The 19,594-nt window shown below is 46.9% G+C and overlaps 1 protein-coding gene and 1 long non-coding RNA gene across 2 annotated transcripts in view; one reads left to right on the top strand and one right to left on the bottom strand.

The window, feature by feature from the left end:
• Positions 1-14,971, bottom strand: part of MEGF9 (multiple EGF like domains 9) — a 37,563-nt gene extending 22,592 nt beyond the window's left edge. Inside the window, exon 1 of the mRNA XM_087914366.1 lies at positions 14,140-14,971. Coding sequence (XP_087770492.1) covers positions 14,140-14,557 — 418 coding nt within the window. The 5' untranslated portion in view covers positions 14,558-14,971. The remainder of the gene's footprint in view (positions 1-14,139) is intronic.
• LOC148124522 (uncharacterized) lies at positions 14,176-16,255 on the top strand. The gene is made up of 2 exons (XR_015739739.1): positions 14,176-14,294; positions 16,072-16,255. It is a non-coding gene; the product is annotated as an uncharacterized LOC148124522 (long non-coding RNA).
• The last annotated feature ends 3,339 nt before the right edge of the window (positions 16,256-19,594 follow it).

Genomic DNA, 19,594 nt, shown 5'->3' with positions numbered 1-19,594 from the left:
GCGAGTCAGAAGCCTCCCTACAAATGATGAGTGCACCCTTGGCATGTAGAATAAATAGCATCGCCGTCTGGAATGTCTTTCCTTCTCAAGAGACATTTTTGCCGCCTGGCATTTACACAACTGAATAGTTGACAGATAGCATCTCTGCCTCCCTTTCTGAACAGCCCAAGAGGGCAAATCTATTTTTAATAACACTCGAATGAAAGGTGAAGGAGCGAGGCAAGGATTCCTGAGCAGGAATTTTCCAAAACACACGTCTTCTCTCCTAAGAATTTGCAGGCGCCATCCAAATGTTCGTTCTGAAATTTCAGTTCGGTTGAGATGCTCCTTTGCAACCAACGGCCGCCTGGAAACTTCCTTTCCCAGATCTTATTCCAACCTGAGCATTAATTGAGGGACTGCCACAAAGAAGAGGGAGGGATCAACTCCTTCTTCAAAGCACCAGAAGGCAGGACAAGAAGCAACTTGGATGAAAACTAATCAAGGCGAGAAGCAACCTAGAACTAAGGAGAAATTTGCTGGTAGTGAGGACAATTAACCAGTGGAACAACTTGCCTCCAGAACTTTTAAATGCTCCAACACTGGAGGTTTTGAAGAAGAACAAACTGGACAATCATTTGTCTGAAAGGATATATCCTGCTTGAGCAGGGGGTTAGAATAGGAGACCTCCAAGGTCCCTTGCAACTCTTCTGCTAGTCTTTCGTCCCCAATATCCAATGGATTGGATATTCTAAAGCACAAATGGCACATGAGAGACGATGCTTGGCAACTTGCAGGTACCAAAACGATATGGGGAAAAATATTTTGCAGATTTATTTATTTTTGGAACCATTCTTCTTCCGATAGGAGAATTTACTTTGAATCCTCCTCTCCTTGAAAGCAGAAAAAAAATGCAGCTTTCTCCAAATGCTGGTCTACTTACCTTTATTCCATCGCATCTGCAGGAGGGACTACATTCTGGAATACTTTGAAAATATGACAGAAAAGCTTTTCAAGGAATTAAAAAGAAATGTTGGCATTACAATGGAGAAAGGCCCACACCACCAGCTTTAAAATTAGATACGTTTTTGGCAGGAATATCAATAGTTATCAACTATAGTTTGGGATCTTCTCTATCAGAAGCTTTACAGATTAACAGAGTTGGAAGGGACCTTGTAGGTCATCTAGTCCAACCCCCCTCTGCCCAAGCAGGAGACCCTATACCATTGCTGACAGATGGCAGTCCGGTCTCTTCTTGAAAGCTTCCAGCGATGGAGCTTCCACAACTTCCAAAGGCAACTTCTGGTTCCATGGGTTGATTGCTCTCCCTGTCAGAAAATTCCTCCTTATTTCCAGGTTGAATCTCTCCTGGATCAGTTTCCATCCATTATTCCTTGTCTGGCATTTAGGTTCCTTGGAAAATAGTTTGACCCTTTCTGTGGCAGCCCCTCAAATATTGGAAGACTGCTATCCTGTCTCCCCTGGTCCTTCTCTTCCCTAGACTATCCAGGCCCAGTTCTTGCAACCATTCATCATAGGTTTTATCCTCCAGTCTCCTAATCATCCTGGTTGCTCTTCTCTGTGCCCTTTCCAGAATCTCCACATGTTTTATTTCCCTTGGGAACAGCATATCCATGACGCCAACATTCAAAACACCTCGACCCCCTTTTCATGAGGTCTAGAAACCTCTGTTATCTCCATCAGGCCAGAGTCCATTTTGTCATGGTTTTAAGACTGGAAGTGTTTGCGTTTCAACCACCGGCGTGTTCTATATCATGGCTCGTCTTTGTTTTATTCTCTTTTGACATTTCTAATCTAATGCTAACTGGCCACAATCTCTTGTTCCTGAACTGAGGAGCCACATACATCAAACCAGTCAGTGAGTAAACAAGCAAGCTTCTTGTTAGTTCTTGGAAGCTGAGCAGGTTGCTGGGAAACGGAGAAAGCGAAGCTCCCGAGAGATATCTCATTTTAACGGCGAATAGGAATGCAGAGTAGATGCAGAAGGCCTTCTCCTGGTCTAACACAAGTGCTCCAATATTCTCCTTTTTTGTGCAAACTATTAAATTGCTTCTCGGGTGTATGTTTTCTTTTTATTTTATTCATACATTTTGAATACAGTGCATTGTCAGAGCATATCATTCACGAAAAAGCAAAGAGAAAAAAAAAACCAAACAGCAATATCAACATAAATGCTAATAACAATTATGACGGTGCAACAAAATAATTTTAACTGAATTTCTTTGTATTAGCTTATTTTTAGTTCTGTTAATTATATCAACCAGTTCATAGTTGTCAACCCTCTTTGTATTTAATTCATACATAGCAACAATCTTTCTTCACTTATTTTCTACCTCTTCTCTCTTAACCACTTGTGAAAAATTTGTTCCATGTTAGGTAACATTCCCGTGTCTTCTTTATCCTTTATTTTTAATGTCAATCTATCCATCTCTGCACAGTCAAGTATTTTCCAAATTACACCTAGATTCCTGCATCCAGTTTTAGTCACCACATTATAAAAAAAGATGTTGAGACTCTAAAAAAAGTGCAGAGAAGAGCAACCAGGATGATGAGGGGACTGGAGGCTAAAACATACGATGAACGGTTGCAGGAACTGGGCCTGGCTAGTCTAGTGAAGAGAAGGACCAGGGGAGACAGGAGATATTTGAGGGGCTGCCACAGAGAGGAGGAAGGGGAAAAGCTATTTTCTAAAACACCTGAAGGCCAGACAAGGAATAATGGATGGAAACTGAGCAAGGAGAGATTTAATTTGGAAATAAGGGGAAATTTTCTGACAGTGAGAACAATCAACCAATGGAACAGCTTGCCCTTGGAAGTTGTGGGAGCGCCATCACTGGAGACTTTCAAGAAGAAACTGGACTGACATTTGTCAGAAATGGTGTAGGGTCTCCCGCTTGGGTGGCAGGGTTGGACTAGATGACCTACAAGGTCCCTTCCAACTCTGATTATCTGTTATCTGTTGAGAAAAGATTCTTCTCATTTGCAAGTAGAATTTCTCCAAAAGGCCTCGGCGAAAGAAAGGGGAAGTTATCGTATGGAACAACCTGTTAAGCAAACATGTATGGGCAGTAGGCAGGTCAAGGCATGTACGCACTGTGGAGGTCAGCCTGTTACACAAGCGTCCCCTGGAGAAAATTTCCTCCCTTGGGGGTGAGGAAAAGCTGGGCTGCTTCACGCAGGTGGTACCAAACACAAACAGTGGCATTCTCCACCTTAAGCAGGTGAGGCAAGAGAGAGAGAGACAGAGACAGAGAGAAAGGGGGAGGGTCAATATCATGGCTGGCACAAACTTTCCACCGACGTCACCGGGAACAGTCTGAAAACACTGGCGGGTGCAAAATCTCTGACATCACTAAGGCATTTGCAACTTAGTTAGTGCAGCCTTGATTATTTCAAGGCTGTGTTCTTTTCCACTCATGACCTTCTGGAAAACGTTGGCGGAAGTAAAAGAGGCAACCGGTTGATTCCGTGAAAGAGGCTGGAAGTTTGAAAGAGCTTGTCAGTTTTGGGCTTCCCCTAAAAACAAACAAACCCCCCAAATAATAATAATAATAATCCCTCACACACTTTGTTCTTCATTGGGAAATGTCGACCAAGCTTCTCTGGGTTTGGAGAACTTCTGGAGAACATCCTGAAAGAAAATGGCAGCCGTGTATTCAGAATAAGAGAAGAGTTGGAAGGGACCTTGAAGGTCTTCTAGTCCAACCCCCTGCTCAATCAGAGAACCTACACCATTCCAGACAAATGGTTGTCCAATCTCTTCTTCGAAACTTCCAATGTCTGGAGACAAGTCGTTCCACCAGTTAATTGTTCTCACCGTTAAAGAAATTTCTCCTTCACTCTAAGTTGGTTTTCTCTATGATTAGTTTCTATCCATTTCTTCTTCTGCCTTCAGGTGCTTTGGAGAATGTTCGGTGTGGACCTCTTCTGGACCCGACCGTCTGCAGGATGGATTGAAACTTCTCAATCCTGTTTCTGTAATGCAAAGACGGGTCTTCATATCAACTGCTCACGGGTCCAACATTCTCAGATGAAGCATTTCTTCTCAACCTCAGAGGAACCCGCAGAAGAAGGAAAATGGCTACAATCTTCTTCATGGTGGCTTCTCATCTGGGGTTCTGTTCTGACCCAAACCTTGTTCTAAGGAAACAAACACGAAACGGAGGTAACAGCAAAACCTTTTAATGATTCTTTATGAATTCCGTTCCTTCACGGTTAAAAGGCTGTTTCAAACTCAGTGTCTCTGATAAGAATCAGCCTTGCCAAGGTTGTGCAAGGCTGTCAAGAACACTAAATGAAGTTGCCAAGAAGTATTTCAAACACAAAGAGTCTCCAAACACCAACCAAGTCTGGACTTCCACAAGGCTTGAGTGCAAAAAGTTCTTTGCTTCCTGCAAAGAACTCCGGGTTCTCAGCTGGCTTTTATCTCTTAAGGGAGTGGGCCATTACCTTGCAGCCTTACTCCCGAGTCGTCTGTGGTACTGCAGCTGCTCTTTCCTTTAAGCAGCCCTGTGTGCACGCACACTTGGCACAGGCTCCTCGGGGATCTCTTCATCACCACTGCCAGCCTCCACAATCTCCGAAGGCAGCACTCCACTCCCCGATGGTCCTGGCCCCATCCCTGCATCACACGCAAGCCCCTCATCTGAGTCCTCACTCTCCGAGACCTCAGCTGTCCACACCTGCTGCTGGCGAACCACGACAAGTTCTGAAAATTGCCACTTCAAGACGTCTGGAAGACGCCAGGTTGGAGAAAGTTGGCTTTCTCTAAGCGCTATCAAACCTTCACAGTATATTTTCTCAGCACTATAGACATCCCCACAGAGTTGGTTTTTGTTTTTGTTTTTTTTGCATAACGGGTCCTAACTTTGATCATGGAAAGCCAGACATTTGCGTCTTGAGTTAGGGCTCCGGATTGCTTCGTTTGAGGGCCCGTTGCGTGCGTTTCCTTGGCTAGCCAAGGAAATTTCATGGAATGCACAAGGCTCAAAGTAAACACGCACAGGCCTGCTTGGTGAGAAACACTTTGAACTGTGAAGACCAGATTCTGTGAATGCAGGCTTGGGCGTCCCTAAACAACACCTTATGGAATTATATAAGGCAACACGATTGCATTCCTTGTGCAGCTAAACAGGGCGCTCGGCATGTGTTCTGCGTGATGATTCACTCAAAAATATGGGCCAGAGGGCAACAGGGAGAACTTAAACATGTCCTGTCAAAGAGGAAGACAATGGAGGTTCTCAGTCATTCCGATCTTGGTTGACCATTAACATGGTTAACTGGACTTTCAACACAGACTCATCCCCAACAGCCTTTGCTTGTCTTCAACAGTGAAAGGACACAAGGCAGAAAACATCCTGCAGCCAAGAAGGCTCCTCACCCATTTGCACCACTCAGGTGATCCTAAGGACACAGGTAAACCTCCAAGTGGTCTCTACGGCCCTCTAAAAGAATGGAAATGACCAGCTGTCTGCAAGGAGTATCAATCCTTCCATTCCTCACCATCCAGTCAGAGCCGAAGAAGCTTCTTGGATGAGAAGTGAAACGTCTTCAAAAGAAAAGACAAGAAAGTCCACTTGTCTCCTGAAAAAAAAGCACCTTTGGGTCTTAGAAGAACTAATCAAAAATCAGGTTTTTGTGAAGGGGAAAGAATGTCTTCCAGGGAGAACAATCAACCAGTAGAAGTTGCCTTGAGTAGTTATGGATGTTCCATCACTGGGGGATTTCAAGAAGAGATTAGACAACCGTTTGATCGGGGTGGCTTAAGGTCTCCTGCCTTGGACAGAGGGTTGGAGTAGGTCCCTTCCAACTCTGTTATTCCAAACCCCTTCTTTCCACTTCAGACATGACCTGACCCCTACCATCAAAGAATCAGAATGAGCATTTGGGACAGATTGGTGAGGTTCCCAAGAAGTCAACTTTCCTCCTGTCCTTGGAGTGTCTTCCTTGGCAAAGGGTCCAAGAGGAGCGATCAAAACATCGAGCATCCAAGGGCATTCACCGTTGTAATTAGCATTTCTAAACATCCATGCTCTGCAAGAACTTTGACAAGGAGTCTTGTATGTAAGAAGGCAACCAGAAGACCTGGATGGAAAGTGGTTTTTAGGTAAGGGTAAAAGGTAAAAGTTCCCCTCCTTGCACGTACGTGCTAGTCGTTTCCAGCTCTAGCGGGCGGTGCTCATCTCCATTTTCAAAGCTGAAGAGCCAGCGCTGTCCGAAGACGTCTCCACGGTCATGTAGCCGGCATGACTTAAACACCAAAGGCACATAGAACCCTAACTCGCTGTTCCCTTCCCACCAAAGGGGTCCCTATTTTCCTACTTGCATTTTTTTTTTTTTAACATGCTTACGAACTGCTAGGTTGGCAGAATCTGGGATGAGTCACGGGAGCTCACTCCATGACGCGGCGCTCAGGACTCAAACCGCCGAACTGCCGACCTTTCTAATCGACAAGCTCAGCATCTTAGCCACCGAGAACCATGCAGTTCCTTTGACTAGACGTACCCAGTTCCTGCAACCGGTTCTTCATATGTTTCAGCCTCCAGTTCCTTAATCATCTTCACTTGCTCTCTGCATTTTTTTGAGAGTCTCAAAATCTCTTTATATCGTGGTGACCCAAAGAGATGGATGATACAAAACAAACCCCTCCAGTCACTTTCTGGAAAATGGAGGGTGGGGGCAACTTTCTCCAGTGTATCCACCACAACAGTTGGGAAGCAAACAGCCACGAATGGCCCTGTTATCTTTTGATCTCGTTCTCTCGTTCTCTCGTTTGAAGGATGCCTACCACAATCTGGCTCAAGGCCTATATATAACCTGCTGTTTCCTAGGTTTCTCATGAAAAGTAAGACACTCCTCCGGCCGTATGGCATCTTGTGTACCAGCCAGATTCTTCCTCCAAAGAAGCCTGGGCTGATTTGTGGCCTTCATTAGATAGCTACACTTGTCTACGTTAACCCTCAAATGTGAGCCCCTGTGTGTCAAAAGGAAGGATGGGGAGAGCCATATTTGCACCCCAGGAAGGAAGAGAAGCAAAGGCAAAGAAGCTGAACAGGATCCCTTTCCTGCAAATTTAAGTAGTCGAAAGAAGGTTTCTTTGAAGACAGATTAACATGGTTGGAAGGGACCTTGTAGGTCATCTAGTCCAACTCCCCACCCAAGCAGGAGACCCTACACCATTGCTGACAGATGGCAGTCTGGTCTCTTCTTGCAAGCTTCCAGGGATGAAGCTCCCACAACTTCCGAAGGCAACTTCTGTTCCATGGGTCGATTGTTCTCCCTGTCAGAAAATTCCTCCTTATTTCCAGGTTGAATCTCTCCTGGATCAGCTTCCATCCATTATTCCTTGTCTGGGACTTCAGGTGTCTTGGAAAATACCTTGACCGCCCACCTCTCTGTGGTAGCCCCTCCAATATTAGAAGACTGATACCATTTTGGGATCTTTTTTGTTATTATTATTTTATTCAAAAGATTAAAATACAGAATCCAAAGGGGGAAAAACATAAACATATAAGTATAAACATATAAGTATAAACAGGTATAAGTATACATAATAAATGAGTATGAATAAATGGGATTAATAGGACAGGGCCGGTAGGCAGGCTGGTACAATTATGCATGCCCTCTTACGGACTGTTTAGGAAGGGTGAGGTCCATGGGAGATCTTCCTCCTCCTCCTCCTCCTCCTCCTCCTCCTTCTTCTCCTCTTCCTCCTCCTCCTTTCCTATTACCATTGTCATTCCAAACAGAAAGAAAATATATACATATATACATATGTATCACACTGTATGCCCTGCAACATTTCGCTGCAGTGTATGTGTAACCTTCTCCTCGGATGGCCTCTTTGCGGCGGTTGTACACAACACAACAAAAGCGAAAGAGGATGCTCGAAGTGTTTCAGCTGTCCAAACCACAACTCCACGTGATTCGGAGTAGTCGGAGGCTTCTACGACTAGAGAAACAAGATTTTCTAACCTGCCTAAAGAATTAGCAGCATAAATCCTTTTTTTAAAAAAAATTGCAATAAGCGGAGAAGTGAATGTGAAGAACGCAACCGCATATGCTTCTCAAAACAGCCAATTTTTTTTTGCAAGAAAGCAATAAAAAAACAACCCCTGGCAGTCCAAAGAATTGGAAGCGGCAGTGATATAGGAGAACGATGCACAAGGAAACTCCTATTCAAAAAAGTCTACCCCAGTAATAAACAACACAATGAGGAAAGGTAGATCCTTGGCCATTGTATTTATTTATTTATTTTTAAAGCCATGCGTGAAACTGACTAGCACAGGGAAACTGGAATTCAAAGGTACATTTGTGAGAAAAATATTAGAACGATACATCTGGAATAAGGGATCAAAAATTGCCAAGATTCTAGAAGACAAAGCTTTGTAACCGTATAATGAGGAAAGACAGACCTTTAACTATTGTAATTTTTCAAGGCACGCGTGAAACTGACTAGCACAGAGAAGCTGGAATTCAAAGTTACACGGACAGAGAAATATTTAGGAAATACATCTGGAATAAGGGATCAAAAATAGTCATGATTCTTGAAGAGAAAGCTTTGTAACCGACATAATGAGGAAAGACAGACCTTTTGATGATTGTAATTATTATTATTTTTAAAAAGGCATGCGTGAAACTGATTAACACAGAGAAGTTGGAATTCAAAGTTACACAGACAGAGAAATATTTAGGAAATAAATCTGGAATAAGGGATCAAAAATAGTCAAGATTCTTGAAGAGAAAGCTTTGTAACCGACATAATGAGGAAAGACAGACCTTTGATTGTAATTATTATTATTTTTAAAAAGGCATGCGTGAAACTGACTAGCACAGAGAAGCTGGAATTCAAAGTTACACGGACAAAGAAATATTTAGGAAATAAATCTGAAAGAAGGGGTCAAAATTGGTCAAGATTTTTGAAGAGAAAGCTTTGTAACCAATATAATGAAGGAAGGTAGACATTTGACCATTGTAATTATATATATATATATTTTTTAAAAAAGCATATTTGAAACTGACTAGCCCAAGGGAGCTGGAATTCAAAGTAACACGGACAGAGAAATATTTAGGAGAATAAAACTGAAAGAAGGGGTCCAAAACTTGTCAGGATTGTAGAAGAGAAAGTTTTGTAAATGCTTTGCAGGACAGACCGACAAGCGTTCCCCGAAAACGATATTTGAAAAGTATATTTGAAAACGATATTTGAAAAGATATTTGAAAAGTATCCTTTGGGTCTCTCCAGATATCACGAAGCACAGGCGAGATAGATTTAAAACGATCATTTCCTTTGTGTCCTGGGCCCAAGTCCTACGTACAAAGGAGCAAAGTGAAAGCACAACCACAATTAGTGCAGTATGAATTCCAGATGTGCACCTGCAGGATTTGCAAAGCTTGCCTTAAAATGCAACAGCTGCACATCGCGCAGCCGAAGGAAAGCAGGGGAACAAAGAAAGCCAGGCGCTAAACTATGTTGCTCAGAAATCTTCCAAAGCCAAGATCTAACAATCACCCCATATTGAAGATCCGTTGGGGCAGGGGCAGGCAATAAAAAAAGGGAACCACCTTTGGTGATAAGACTCCTTTTGAAGACATTTTTCAAAAATACGAAGACGGTTTTACACCAAGGGTGGGAAACTTGATGGCTGCCACATCCAAGCGAATTTCAAATCAGTCCAAGAAAGCGATGAGAACCGTTTTGATTTTTGAAAACATTTAAGTTCTTGCGTTTATTGTGGAAGGTTCCAGAACTTCAAAAAGTCACCCTCAGTTTTAACAGCGTGCTCAGGGCTGAGTTTTTCTTAGGAGCGTCCGTTTATCGTAAACAAAAGTGATTGCAAAAGAGAGCACTAAAAAAAAACAGACACAGAAACCAGCCACATCTATAAACGTTTCTCTTAGGCGTAATGTGCAGAGCCAACCATTGTGGCTGACACGACAAACCAGGCTTAACCCAAAGGCGCTTTTTCAAGAGGCAACTGGACCCCCTTTGTTTTTTCCTTTCGCTTCTCCTCCAGGAAGCTTCTTCCGTTCTAACTGAACATAAACCCTTCCGTTGCCCACCATCCAGTCAGAGCTGAAGAGGCTTCTTGGCGGAGAAGCGAAACCTCTTCAAGGAAAAAGAAAGAAAGTCTAGTTGCCTCTCGAAAAAAGCACTTTGGGGACAACCTTGACCCGGATGATGGAGAGTCACCATAAACCAGAGTTAAAACATCAGGGTTTAATACAAGGAAAGGGGAGGAGCCATTTCCTCATCTCTCCATCTTTCATAGCTTCAGCAGGATCATGGATGCTCTCGTCAACTGGGCTATTATTAGCCCAATTCTGTTATTAGCCCAATTATTAGCCCTGGTTCTGAAAAGAGAAAAGGCATCCATCACAAATTTCTATGGAGATCCTCCGTCACCCAGGTCAGAATTGTCCCCAAAGTGCTTTTTCAAGAGGCAAGTGGACTTTTCTGGTTTTTTTCTGAAGACGTTTCACTTCTCATCCAAGAGGGTGAAGAAGTACCATGGATGAGAAGTGAAACTCCTTCAAAGAAAAACCGGAAAAGTCCACCTGCCTCTTGAAAAAAAAAAAAGGCCCTTTGGGACATCCCTCACAGTTGCCATGACTTAGAGAAAAAGTTCTCTCTTGGAAGAGGGAAGACGGGGGGGCACCCCACCTAATTTTCCCATCTGCCACCCACAGGACAAAATTCGAAGACAACCTTGTAGCCAACCCATACGCAATAAATTGGCTTCAGGCCTCAGATCAAAACTGGGTGGAGTCTTTAGTCCTGTCTGAGCAGGCGTTTTATCTGACAGGCCAGTCATCCCTAGAGCCTTCTGCTGGGCGGTGATTATTCTTCAATCCCTCATATATAATCACCCATCACGGGGAATAATAATCTTATCAAACCGGCTAGAAGCTCTGCCAATGTCGCAAAAGAACCAGAATTATAAAAGGAAAGGGAAGTGACTCAGGATGCCCTGGAAAATGAGACCAGATGTGTAAGGATGAGAAGACAGGTCAGGGCAGATCCAAGAGCAACTAAAAGGATTAGGGTATGGAAGGCTAAAACATACACAGTTGCAGGAACTGGGCCTGGCTAATCTAGCAAAGAGAAGGACCAGGGGAGACAGGAGAGCAGCCTTCCAATATTTGAGGGGCTGCCACAGAGAGGAGGAAGGGGTCAGGCTATTTTCCAAAGCACCAGACAAGGAACAATGGATGGAAACTAACCAAGGAAAGATTCAACCTGGAAATAAGGAGGAATTTCCTGACACGGAGAACAACTGACTGACGGAACAGAAGTTGCCTTCAGAAGTTGTGGGAGCTTCATCACTGGAGGCTTTCAAGGAGACACTGGACTGTCACCTGGCAGGAACGGTGTAAGGTCTCTTGCTTGGGCAGGCAGTTGGACTAGATGACCTACAAGGTCCCCTCCAGCTCTGTTAATCTAATCTAAATTTAAAAAAGCCACTTTCCATTTTATTTCCACTTCCTGACTCGGCTTCTGAACGGCTTCCTTAAACGAAGCTGTCAAATGACAGTCACTTCGCCCAAAGACAGAACAAGATCTGCGCCCTCCAGTTATCTTAGCCTGGTTGTGTTGAGCCTCAGCTCCCATAATCCTCTGCCTGCCAGGGGGATGCTAGCTTGCAGTTATGGGAGCAGGAAGTCCTAGCCCCAAAAGGTCCATCTGGGTCAAAGGAAAGATGATATTCACCTTGCCAGCACCTGGCTTCCTCCAGGATCAATGCCAAAGGCATAAACAAAACACGAGTGATAAGAACAATTTGAGAAGGAACAGCAATGCATTTATTCATCTTATTGATGTTGATGTTGAAAATAGTAACACTCTGGATGCCTTGTGTGGGCCAAACTAAGATGACAGCTCCAAGGTTTCCACTTGGTCAGCCTTTTACTCCAATCTCTGCCCTCATTCTTCAGGATGTCTATAGAGATTCTCGGTCATCCAGGTCATAACTGCCCCAACAGTGTTTTTTCTCAAAAGGCAATTGGATTTTCTTTGATTATTTTTTTTCCTTGAAGAGGTTTCGCTTGTCCTCCAAGAAGCGTCTTCAGTTCTGAGGAAGCTTCGTCAGAACTGAAGAAGCTTCTTGCACGAGTGCTTTTACATCACTCTCTAAGTGGTTTACAGAGTCGGTATATTGCCCCCAACAATCTAGGTCCTCATTTTACCGACCTCGGAAAGATGGAAGGCTGAGTCACCCTTGAGCTGGTCAGGATGGCTCAGGATGATTCTTTATTGGCCAAGCAGTGATCGAACACACAAGGAATTGGTCTTGGTGTAAATAAAAGAAAAGAGACATTCATCCAGAGTCGAGAATCATCAGGTACGACACTTAATGATAGTCATAGGGTACCATAAGCAATCAAATCATACTAGGAAACAGTCCGTATAAATCGTAAGAAACAGGAAGTAGGTCTGTCCTATCAGCTTATAGCCTAACAGAATTGGAAGGGAAGACTTCTAGCCCAACCCCCTGTACAAAGAGGAAACCATACACCGTTTATATTGGATTACAAGTCCAGCTGTCCCCTGCAGGTAGCATCCACAGCCTTGTGCCCCAGGGGAGGAAAGGAGGAAGAAAAAAAAAACGACCCCCATGCAGAAAGGAGATGGATGCAACCTAAGCAGGCTGGAATTTCCCCCGTGCCTTTTCACACACAAATCTCCAATCTGGCGCCCTTGGGCAGCAGATCCCTGGGGAACGGTGAGATACCTGGTGCCGGGGACTGCAAAGATCTCCTTTTCAGATGCCCCAATTGGACAGGTGCAAGCTCCTGATCTCGGAAAACCTTTGGCTTGGGAACCCACCTTCCTCCCTCCGAGTCTGGGCTGTTTCCCAGCACCGAAATGCAGCAACCTAGCAGATCAAAGAAGCTCCTGCAGGCTTCGGTCTCCAGCTGTTCTTTTTCCTCCCCACCAGAGTTTTTTTTTTCTTTCATCCACCCCCCCAATACAAAATGGGCCCTTCCAGAGCAGAGGAGGTGCTACCCCACCATTCCCATTTATCCACAGCCGGCTGCGGAAAGACGGAGGGCAGCCAGCCGAGGCCGGCAGAGCCTCCCCTTACGGACAACCGGATGGCCTTGACACCTCGTTTGCCCACCCTGGTACTCCCCCAAAAGCCACATCCATCCTGGGTACCCCCAAAGCCGCCTCCAGCCCTGCCTGTGTTCATCCACTTGGGGTACCCACCCCAAAACCATGTTCATCTTGGGTACCCCCCAAAACCACACCCAGCCCTGCGTTTATCCACCCGGGGTACCCACAAAAGCCACTTCCATCCTGGGAACCCCCCCAAAGCTGCATCCAGCTCTGCATTCATCTACCTTGGGTACCCCCCAAAACCGTGTCATATCCTAGGTACCCCAAAAACCACATCCAACCCTGGGTAACCCCCAAAAGCCTCCTACAACCCTGCGTTCATCCACCTGGGGTTCCCCCAAAACCATGTCCATCCTAGGTACCCCAAAAATCACATCCAGCCTTGCATTCATCCACTTGGGGTACCCACAAAAGCCACATCCATCCTGGGAACCCCCCAAAGCTGCATCCAGCCCTGCATTCATCCACCTGGGGTACCCCAAAAGCCACCTCCATCCTAGGTACCCCAAAAATCACATCCAGCCCTGCATTCATCCACCTGGGGTACCCCAAAAGCCACCTCCATCCTAGGTACCCCAAAAATCACATCCAGCCCTGCATTCATCCACCTGGGGTACCCCAAAAGCCACCTCCATCCTAGGTACCCCAAAAATCACATCCAGCCCTGCATTCATCCACCTAGGGTACCCCAAAAGCCACGTCCATCCTAGGTACCCCAAAAACCACATCCAGCCCTGCGTTCATCCACCTGGGGTACCCCCAAAAGCCACGTCCATCCTAGGTACCCCAAAAATCACATCCAGCCCTGCGTTCATCCATTTGGGGTACCCCAAAAGCCACCTCCATCCTAGGTACCCCAAAAACCACACCCAGCCCTGCATTCATCCACCTGGGGTACCCCCAAAGCCACGTCCATCCTGGGTAAACCCCCCAAAAGCCACATCGAGCGCAGCGTTTCATCCCCTCTGGGTCCCCCCCCCCGCAAAGGCGCCTCCGGCTCCGCTTTCGCCTCCGCTCACCTGCTCCGCTGTGGACCGGCGCGTCCTCCTCTTCCTCTTTCTCTTCCTCTGCCGGCGAGGGAGGCCCGTCCGTTGCGGGGCCGGAGACGTCCTCCTGCGGGGCCCCGGGCGAGGCGGAGGCCGGAGGGAGAGAAGCGGGGGCCGGAGACGGCCAGGTGAGCGTCGGAGCCGGGCCAGGCGCGCTGTCAGTGCCGGGCGCCGGCGAGGCGGCCGGCGGCTCCTGGGGAACCGTCCGAGTGGCGTTGGGCGTCCAGGCGGCCAGGTCGTTCTCGCCGCTGCCTTCGGGCCGGCGGGGCCAGCGGGCGGCGGGGGAGGAAGCCTGCTGGGAGCCGGCGGGGGCGTCGCGGGGCTGGAGGGCGCCCGCCGAGCCCAGCCTCACCGGCGGCAGCAGCAGGAGCAGCACCACGGCCAGCATCATTGCGCGGCGGCCGCCGCCCGGCCATCCAGCCGGGGTGGGGACCCCCCGAATCCGGGCGAGGCGCCGGGGCTTGCAGCCGCTGCTACCGAGGCAGCTGCGAGGTGGGTCTCTCCGGCTGGCTCAGGCGCGGGCGGCAGGAGCGAGCGGGCAGCCGGCTTGCGGGCAAGAAGCGAGCCGGGGCCACCATCGCATCTTCTCCTCCTCCTCCTCTTCCTTGGGCAGAAGCGCGCCCCGTTTCCCCTCTTCTTCCTCTCTCTCTCTCTCTCTCAATCAATCAATCAGAAGGGACCTTGGAGGTCTTCTAGTCCAGCCCTCGCCTTGCCTGCCCGCCCGCCCCCTCCTCCCCGCTTTGCTTTAACAATGAGGGCGAGCGGGGCCGCCTCGCCCGCCTCCTCGCCCAGCCAGGGAAGCGAGAGAAAGAAGAAGGCGGAAAAAAGAAAAAAAAAGGAGGAGTGCGAGAGAAAACGGCAGGTTTGGACGGGCGGGCGAGCCAGCCAATGGGGGAACGGCTGGGCCACGTGATCGGGCACCTCGGGGGGGGGACGGGCGGCCAATGGGCAAAGAGGCCGAAGACCCGCCTCTCCCGGATCCCCGACAGCTGGAAGGGGGGGAAATAAAAGAGGGGGTGCCGCCCGCGACGCGCGTTTCCCCGAGCGACCAGGAGATGCTCGGCTCGGCGGCCGCAGGAGCAGCAAACAAAGGAGGATCGGGCCCAAGGCTCTTCCTCACCTTTGCTGGGGTGCCCGGGAGAGGTCTGTGGGACATCTGGACATGCATTGGGGTGCTTAGCCCCCTCCAACCTACATGAAACCAGGGATGGGTGAGAAAATTCACGGGGCTGAACTAGACAACTCAAGAAAGCCAGCAGATGGGAACAAACCCCGTTTGTCCTCTTCTGGTCCTCGCTTAACCTGGGTGAAATATTAGCACTTGCAAAGGAGGGCTTTTCCAACCGGCTCCTTTTGAAGAAAAACTCATTCCACCCTCCTTTTCTTCTGACAAAGCTTGCTACGGTGAAGACAGGTGCTTTGTTTATCTTCCGAAAGTGTCACGGAGAGACCCCAATTTCCGTGTCTCGGCGCCCATTCCTTCCACCTCAAGGCCGTTGACGCACCGACCCGGTCATCGGGTGCTCAGGAGAGGCACCCACGGCTGTCTTCTCCTTGGTCACCAGCCAAGCAAACCTCCCTGGTTGCAATTCTCAGGTGTGCCCAACTGGCTTTGATGCCCGGCTGGGTGGGGCCAGGCGCTGTGATCTCACCTGTCTCTGCCAACCTTTGGAAGGCCAAAGGTAACAAGGCAGTTGCTTCCGGCAGTTAATGGCTGGCAGGGTGAGAAGGAAATGTCCATGATGCGCAAACAAATGTGCAGTGCCAGCGCCTGTTTTATTTTCCACCCGTAAGAGGGAACACCCAGCCTCGGGCAGAAGCCAGTTTTGATAATAGTTGGCTTACAACAGGGAGGAACAAATCGGCTGGGCGTGGCGTAAAGGCGGCTTGCGTCCTCAAATCTAGGGGACTCCAACTTCCAGGCAGTGGCCAGTTTGGAACCAGGCCACATTGAGGATGCTTGCAACGGCCATTAAGTGTGAAAAAACAGTCGTAAGTCCCTTTTCCCAGTGCTGTTGTAACTTTGGTCTTTAAACAAACGGCCATATGTCAAGGACCCGTTGGCCTCCACCTTCAAAGAAGGGGAAAATCAAACAAACAAACCCACATGGCTGATGAGCCGTCTGCTAAAATAAAGGCGGGTCATGGCACACACTTCAAAGTAAATCAGGAATCCTGTAATTGCGGAGTCTGCTTGGCTCCTATCCACAGAAGAGATGCCTGTGTAAATCATGTAACCATCCTGGCTAATTGGAAAGCTCATAAAAGTACTACGACTTGCTAAAAGTTCGAAAGAGAGAATGCCCTGCAGCAAATCAAATGAATATTAGATAAAGCCTAAGGGTTTCATAAGCCAAGACCTAGGAAGAGGGACAGTTAAGAGACCAATAGAACGAATTGTAGAATTATTACTAAAATGCTTATTAGATGCTATGTCTTATTACCTCACTTTGTCCCGCCTTCTCGTTTAGTGAAAATGTCATCAAACTTGCTCAATCCTTCGTTCTGGGCTCTTGGCATTTTGACCAGGAGCCCCTTTTCCTTGGAGGACTCCAATAAAAAGCAATCGGAAAATCTGCACCTCGTGTCTGGCATTCGTCATTGGCTCCGGCACCGGGCTCAGACCCGAATTGGGGACAACACGGCTGCAGTCAGCTCCCTTTGACTGAACTCCAGCCAGTGGTGGGATTCGAAAAATTTTTTACGACCAGTTCTTTGGGCATGGCTTGGTGGGCGTAGCAGGGGAAGGATATACTGCAAAATCCCCCTTCCCTCCCCACCCCACCAACCTGCTTTCCAGCTCCGTTCTCCTGTGCAGGACAACCAAAGGAGACCCAGCTGATCAGTTGGGACTCAATGGGAGGCGGAGAATTAGGTGGGGACGGGGCCAGTCCGAGGTGGCATTCGCCGGTTCTCCAAACTACTCAAGATTTTCGCTACCGGTTCTCTGAAACCGGTCAGAACCGGCTGAATACCACCTCCGGCATGCGTGCAGGCACGCATTCACATGTGTGTTCCAGTTTGGGCACTCTGTGCCGAAAAGGTTTGTGGGAAGCTTCCAAGTCCCATCTGGGAGTTAAGTTTTCTCAAGGCAGGAGAGAGAAATAACATCCTGGCTAGCTAATTTCAACCACCATGCCATTTTCAACCCAGCTTTGGCGGCGGGGGTGCGGGGGATTCAAAAGAGAGACGCCCAACCCAGCCTCCCATTTACAATTTGCCAGGGCCTCTTAGAAAGCTAAGCCGAAACTGAGCCTCAGATTACAAAGACGCGGAGAAGGGGTTTGCGCGTTGCCTGCCTTCCTCCCTTCCTTCTGATTAATGTGGTGCTTTTGACCACATTACACAATGCTCCACATTCAGATCCTAGAAGGGTTTTGCATCCTTTCCACAGAGTAGGAAGTTATCTCAGCAAGACTTCTAGGAAGCTTCTCAATCATCCAAGTCAAAGTTGCTTCCCAGCCCCTTACACAAAAAAGACAACTGGACTTTCTGGGTTTGGTTTTATTTTTATTTATTTTTCTTCGAAAAGGTTTCTCTTCTCATCCGGGAAGCTTCTTCGGGTTCTGCTTCAGTTCTTCAGGATTTCTTCAGAACTGAAGAAGCTTCTCGGAGGAGAAGCGAAACCTTTTCAGACAAAAAAAAACAAAAGTTCAGTTGCCTTTTGGAAAAAGCACCTTTGGGAGAAGAAGAAAAGGAAGAAGATTTTTTTTTTCTGCAACATTTTTTCTTTTTCTGTCGGATACTCTCTGTCAGATGGTAGAGAGTCCAGAGGGGAATTGGGGCAAATGAAACCTGGCTGCCCAAGTCAGAGGAAAACAGCCCTTTGCAAAGAAATATCTTAAGGCTCATGAAAGGAAAAATGTCCTTTTTTTTTTTTTTACATTTATTAGACATTTCCACATCACTTCCTTGCAGCTTTGCAGAACCACCTGGCCTAAATTTAGAATACTGCAGGAATCAGCTGTCCTCTTTACAAGAACTCGATTTTGAGATAGGAACCAGGAAGAAAGCAAGCTTTTGCGTTCCCACAAGCCTAACCATCACTTTAGGAGGCCGGCAAAACAGTTTCTCTTTTGCTACATGCCAAAGACCTATAATTAAGGTTGCATGCAAACTAAACATTACTCAAACAGCGGGGAATTTCAGAAGTACGTTTTGCCTTGGATAATTCGATTTTTTTTCTCTCTTTCTCTCTCTCTCTCCTCCATTCCAGCTCAAGCTTCGAATTTCTGGTCACGCATGGCATAGATTGGCCAGTGGCAAATCCTTCAAAACTGGGATTTCCCTGCGCCCCCCCCGCCCCCCCAGCTGAGGTTTTTGGGGTTTCTAGGCTGGTCTTAAAAAAACCAAAAACACCAGGCATTGAAATCATGAAATGGGCATTGAAGCCGGCTTCCTTTGAAGTGACCGGGGTAAGCAAAATTAATCGTGTCGCCATGTAATGGCCTGCTGAGGCTGTTCTTCCCCTAAGGCTTTGGATTACCATTCCCCATCAGCCCTGGCCAGCGTGACCAGGGTTCACCACGAATGGGAGTTGTAGTCTCGAGGTACTTTAGGATTCCAGGCTAAACTGAAGAGCTGATTTGGGGGTTGCGTTGCTTCCGCTGCTCTGTTGCAAAGCGGCAATGAAAATAATATGGCTTCTGGGCGTTTTGAGTTAAGAATGAAGGTAAGGAATATTGGCTCTCAAAAAGAGAGATTCTCTGCCGATTTTGGATGGAAGTCTTTTCCCAGGCTGTGGCAATAGTTCTTTCTCCTTCTTCTCATCCTCATCAATATCTCTTTCTCATTATACATCTCCTCCTATCTCTTTTCTTCTTTCCCTTCTTCTCCCTTTTTCCCTTTTCTTCTTTTTCTCTCATTCTTCTCCTCTCCTTTTTCCTTCTCCTCTTCCTCCCTCTCCCTTTCTTCTCTTCCTTCATCCTCTTCCTGTTCCTTTTCTTTCCCTTCTTCTCCTTCTCTTCTTTTTTCTCCTCCTCTTCCTCCCTCTGCTTCTTCTACTTCCCTTTCTTCCCCCCTCCCTTCCTAGATTTCTTTTTCCCGCTCCTCGTTTTCCTTCTCCCCTTTTCTTGTGCCCTCTTCTACCCACAGCTGGTAGCCGAAGCAGTTCTCCTAGAATTGCCAATTTTTATGTGGCATATTGTTCTTCTGAGATATCATGACAGCAGAAAAAAAACAAACAGCTGTTTTAAAGAAATAGGAATAGATTTTTCAGGCGGGAAATGATGAGCAAATGACTTTTTAACAGTTTGTTTGCAGGGAGAATAAGACAGATTTTGTCATGGTTATGTATCTTGTCATGTTTATGTAATGTAAAATTGGAGGCGATGATCCTTTAAGAGCTATATGCAACAAAATTTAATATTTAATGTATTCCAATTGGTCTACATTCAAACTGACAGTGAAGTTATTCTATTCTATTCTT

This window comes from Pseudonaja textilis, chromosome 17 (assembly GCF_049901715.1).
Source record: "Pseudonaja textilis isolate UNSWEBS1 chromosome 17, rPseTex1.2, whole genome shotgun sequence".
In the NCBI taxonomy this organism is placed as follows: Eukaryota; Metazoa; Chordata; class Lepidosauria; order Squamata; family Elapidae; genus Pseudonaja; species Pseudonaja textilis.
This window is presented reverse-complemented; position numbering and strand designations above follow the sequence as displayed.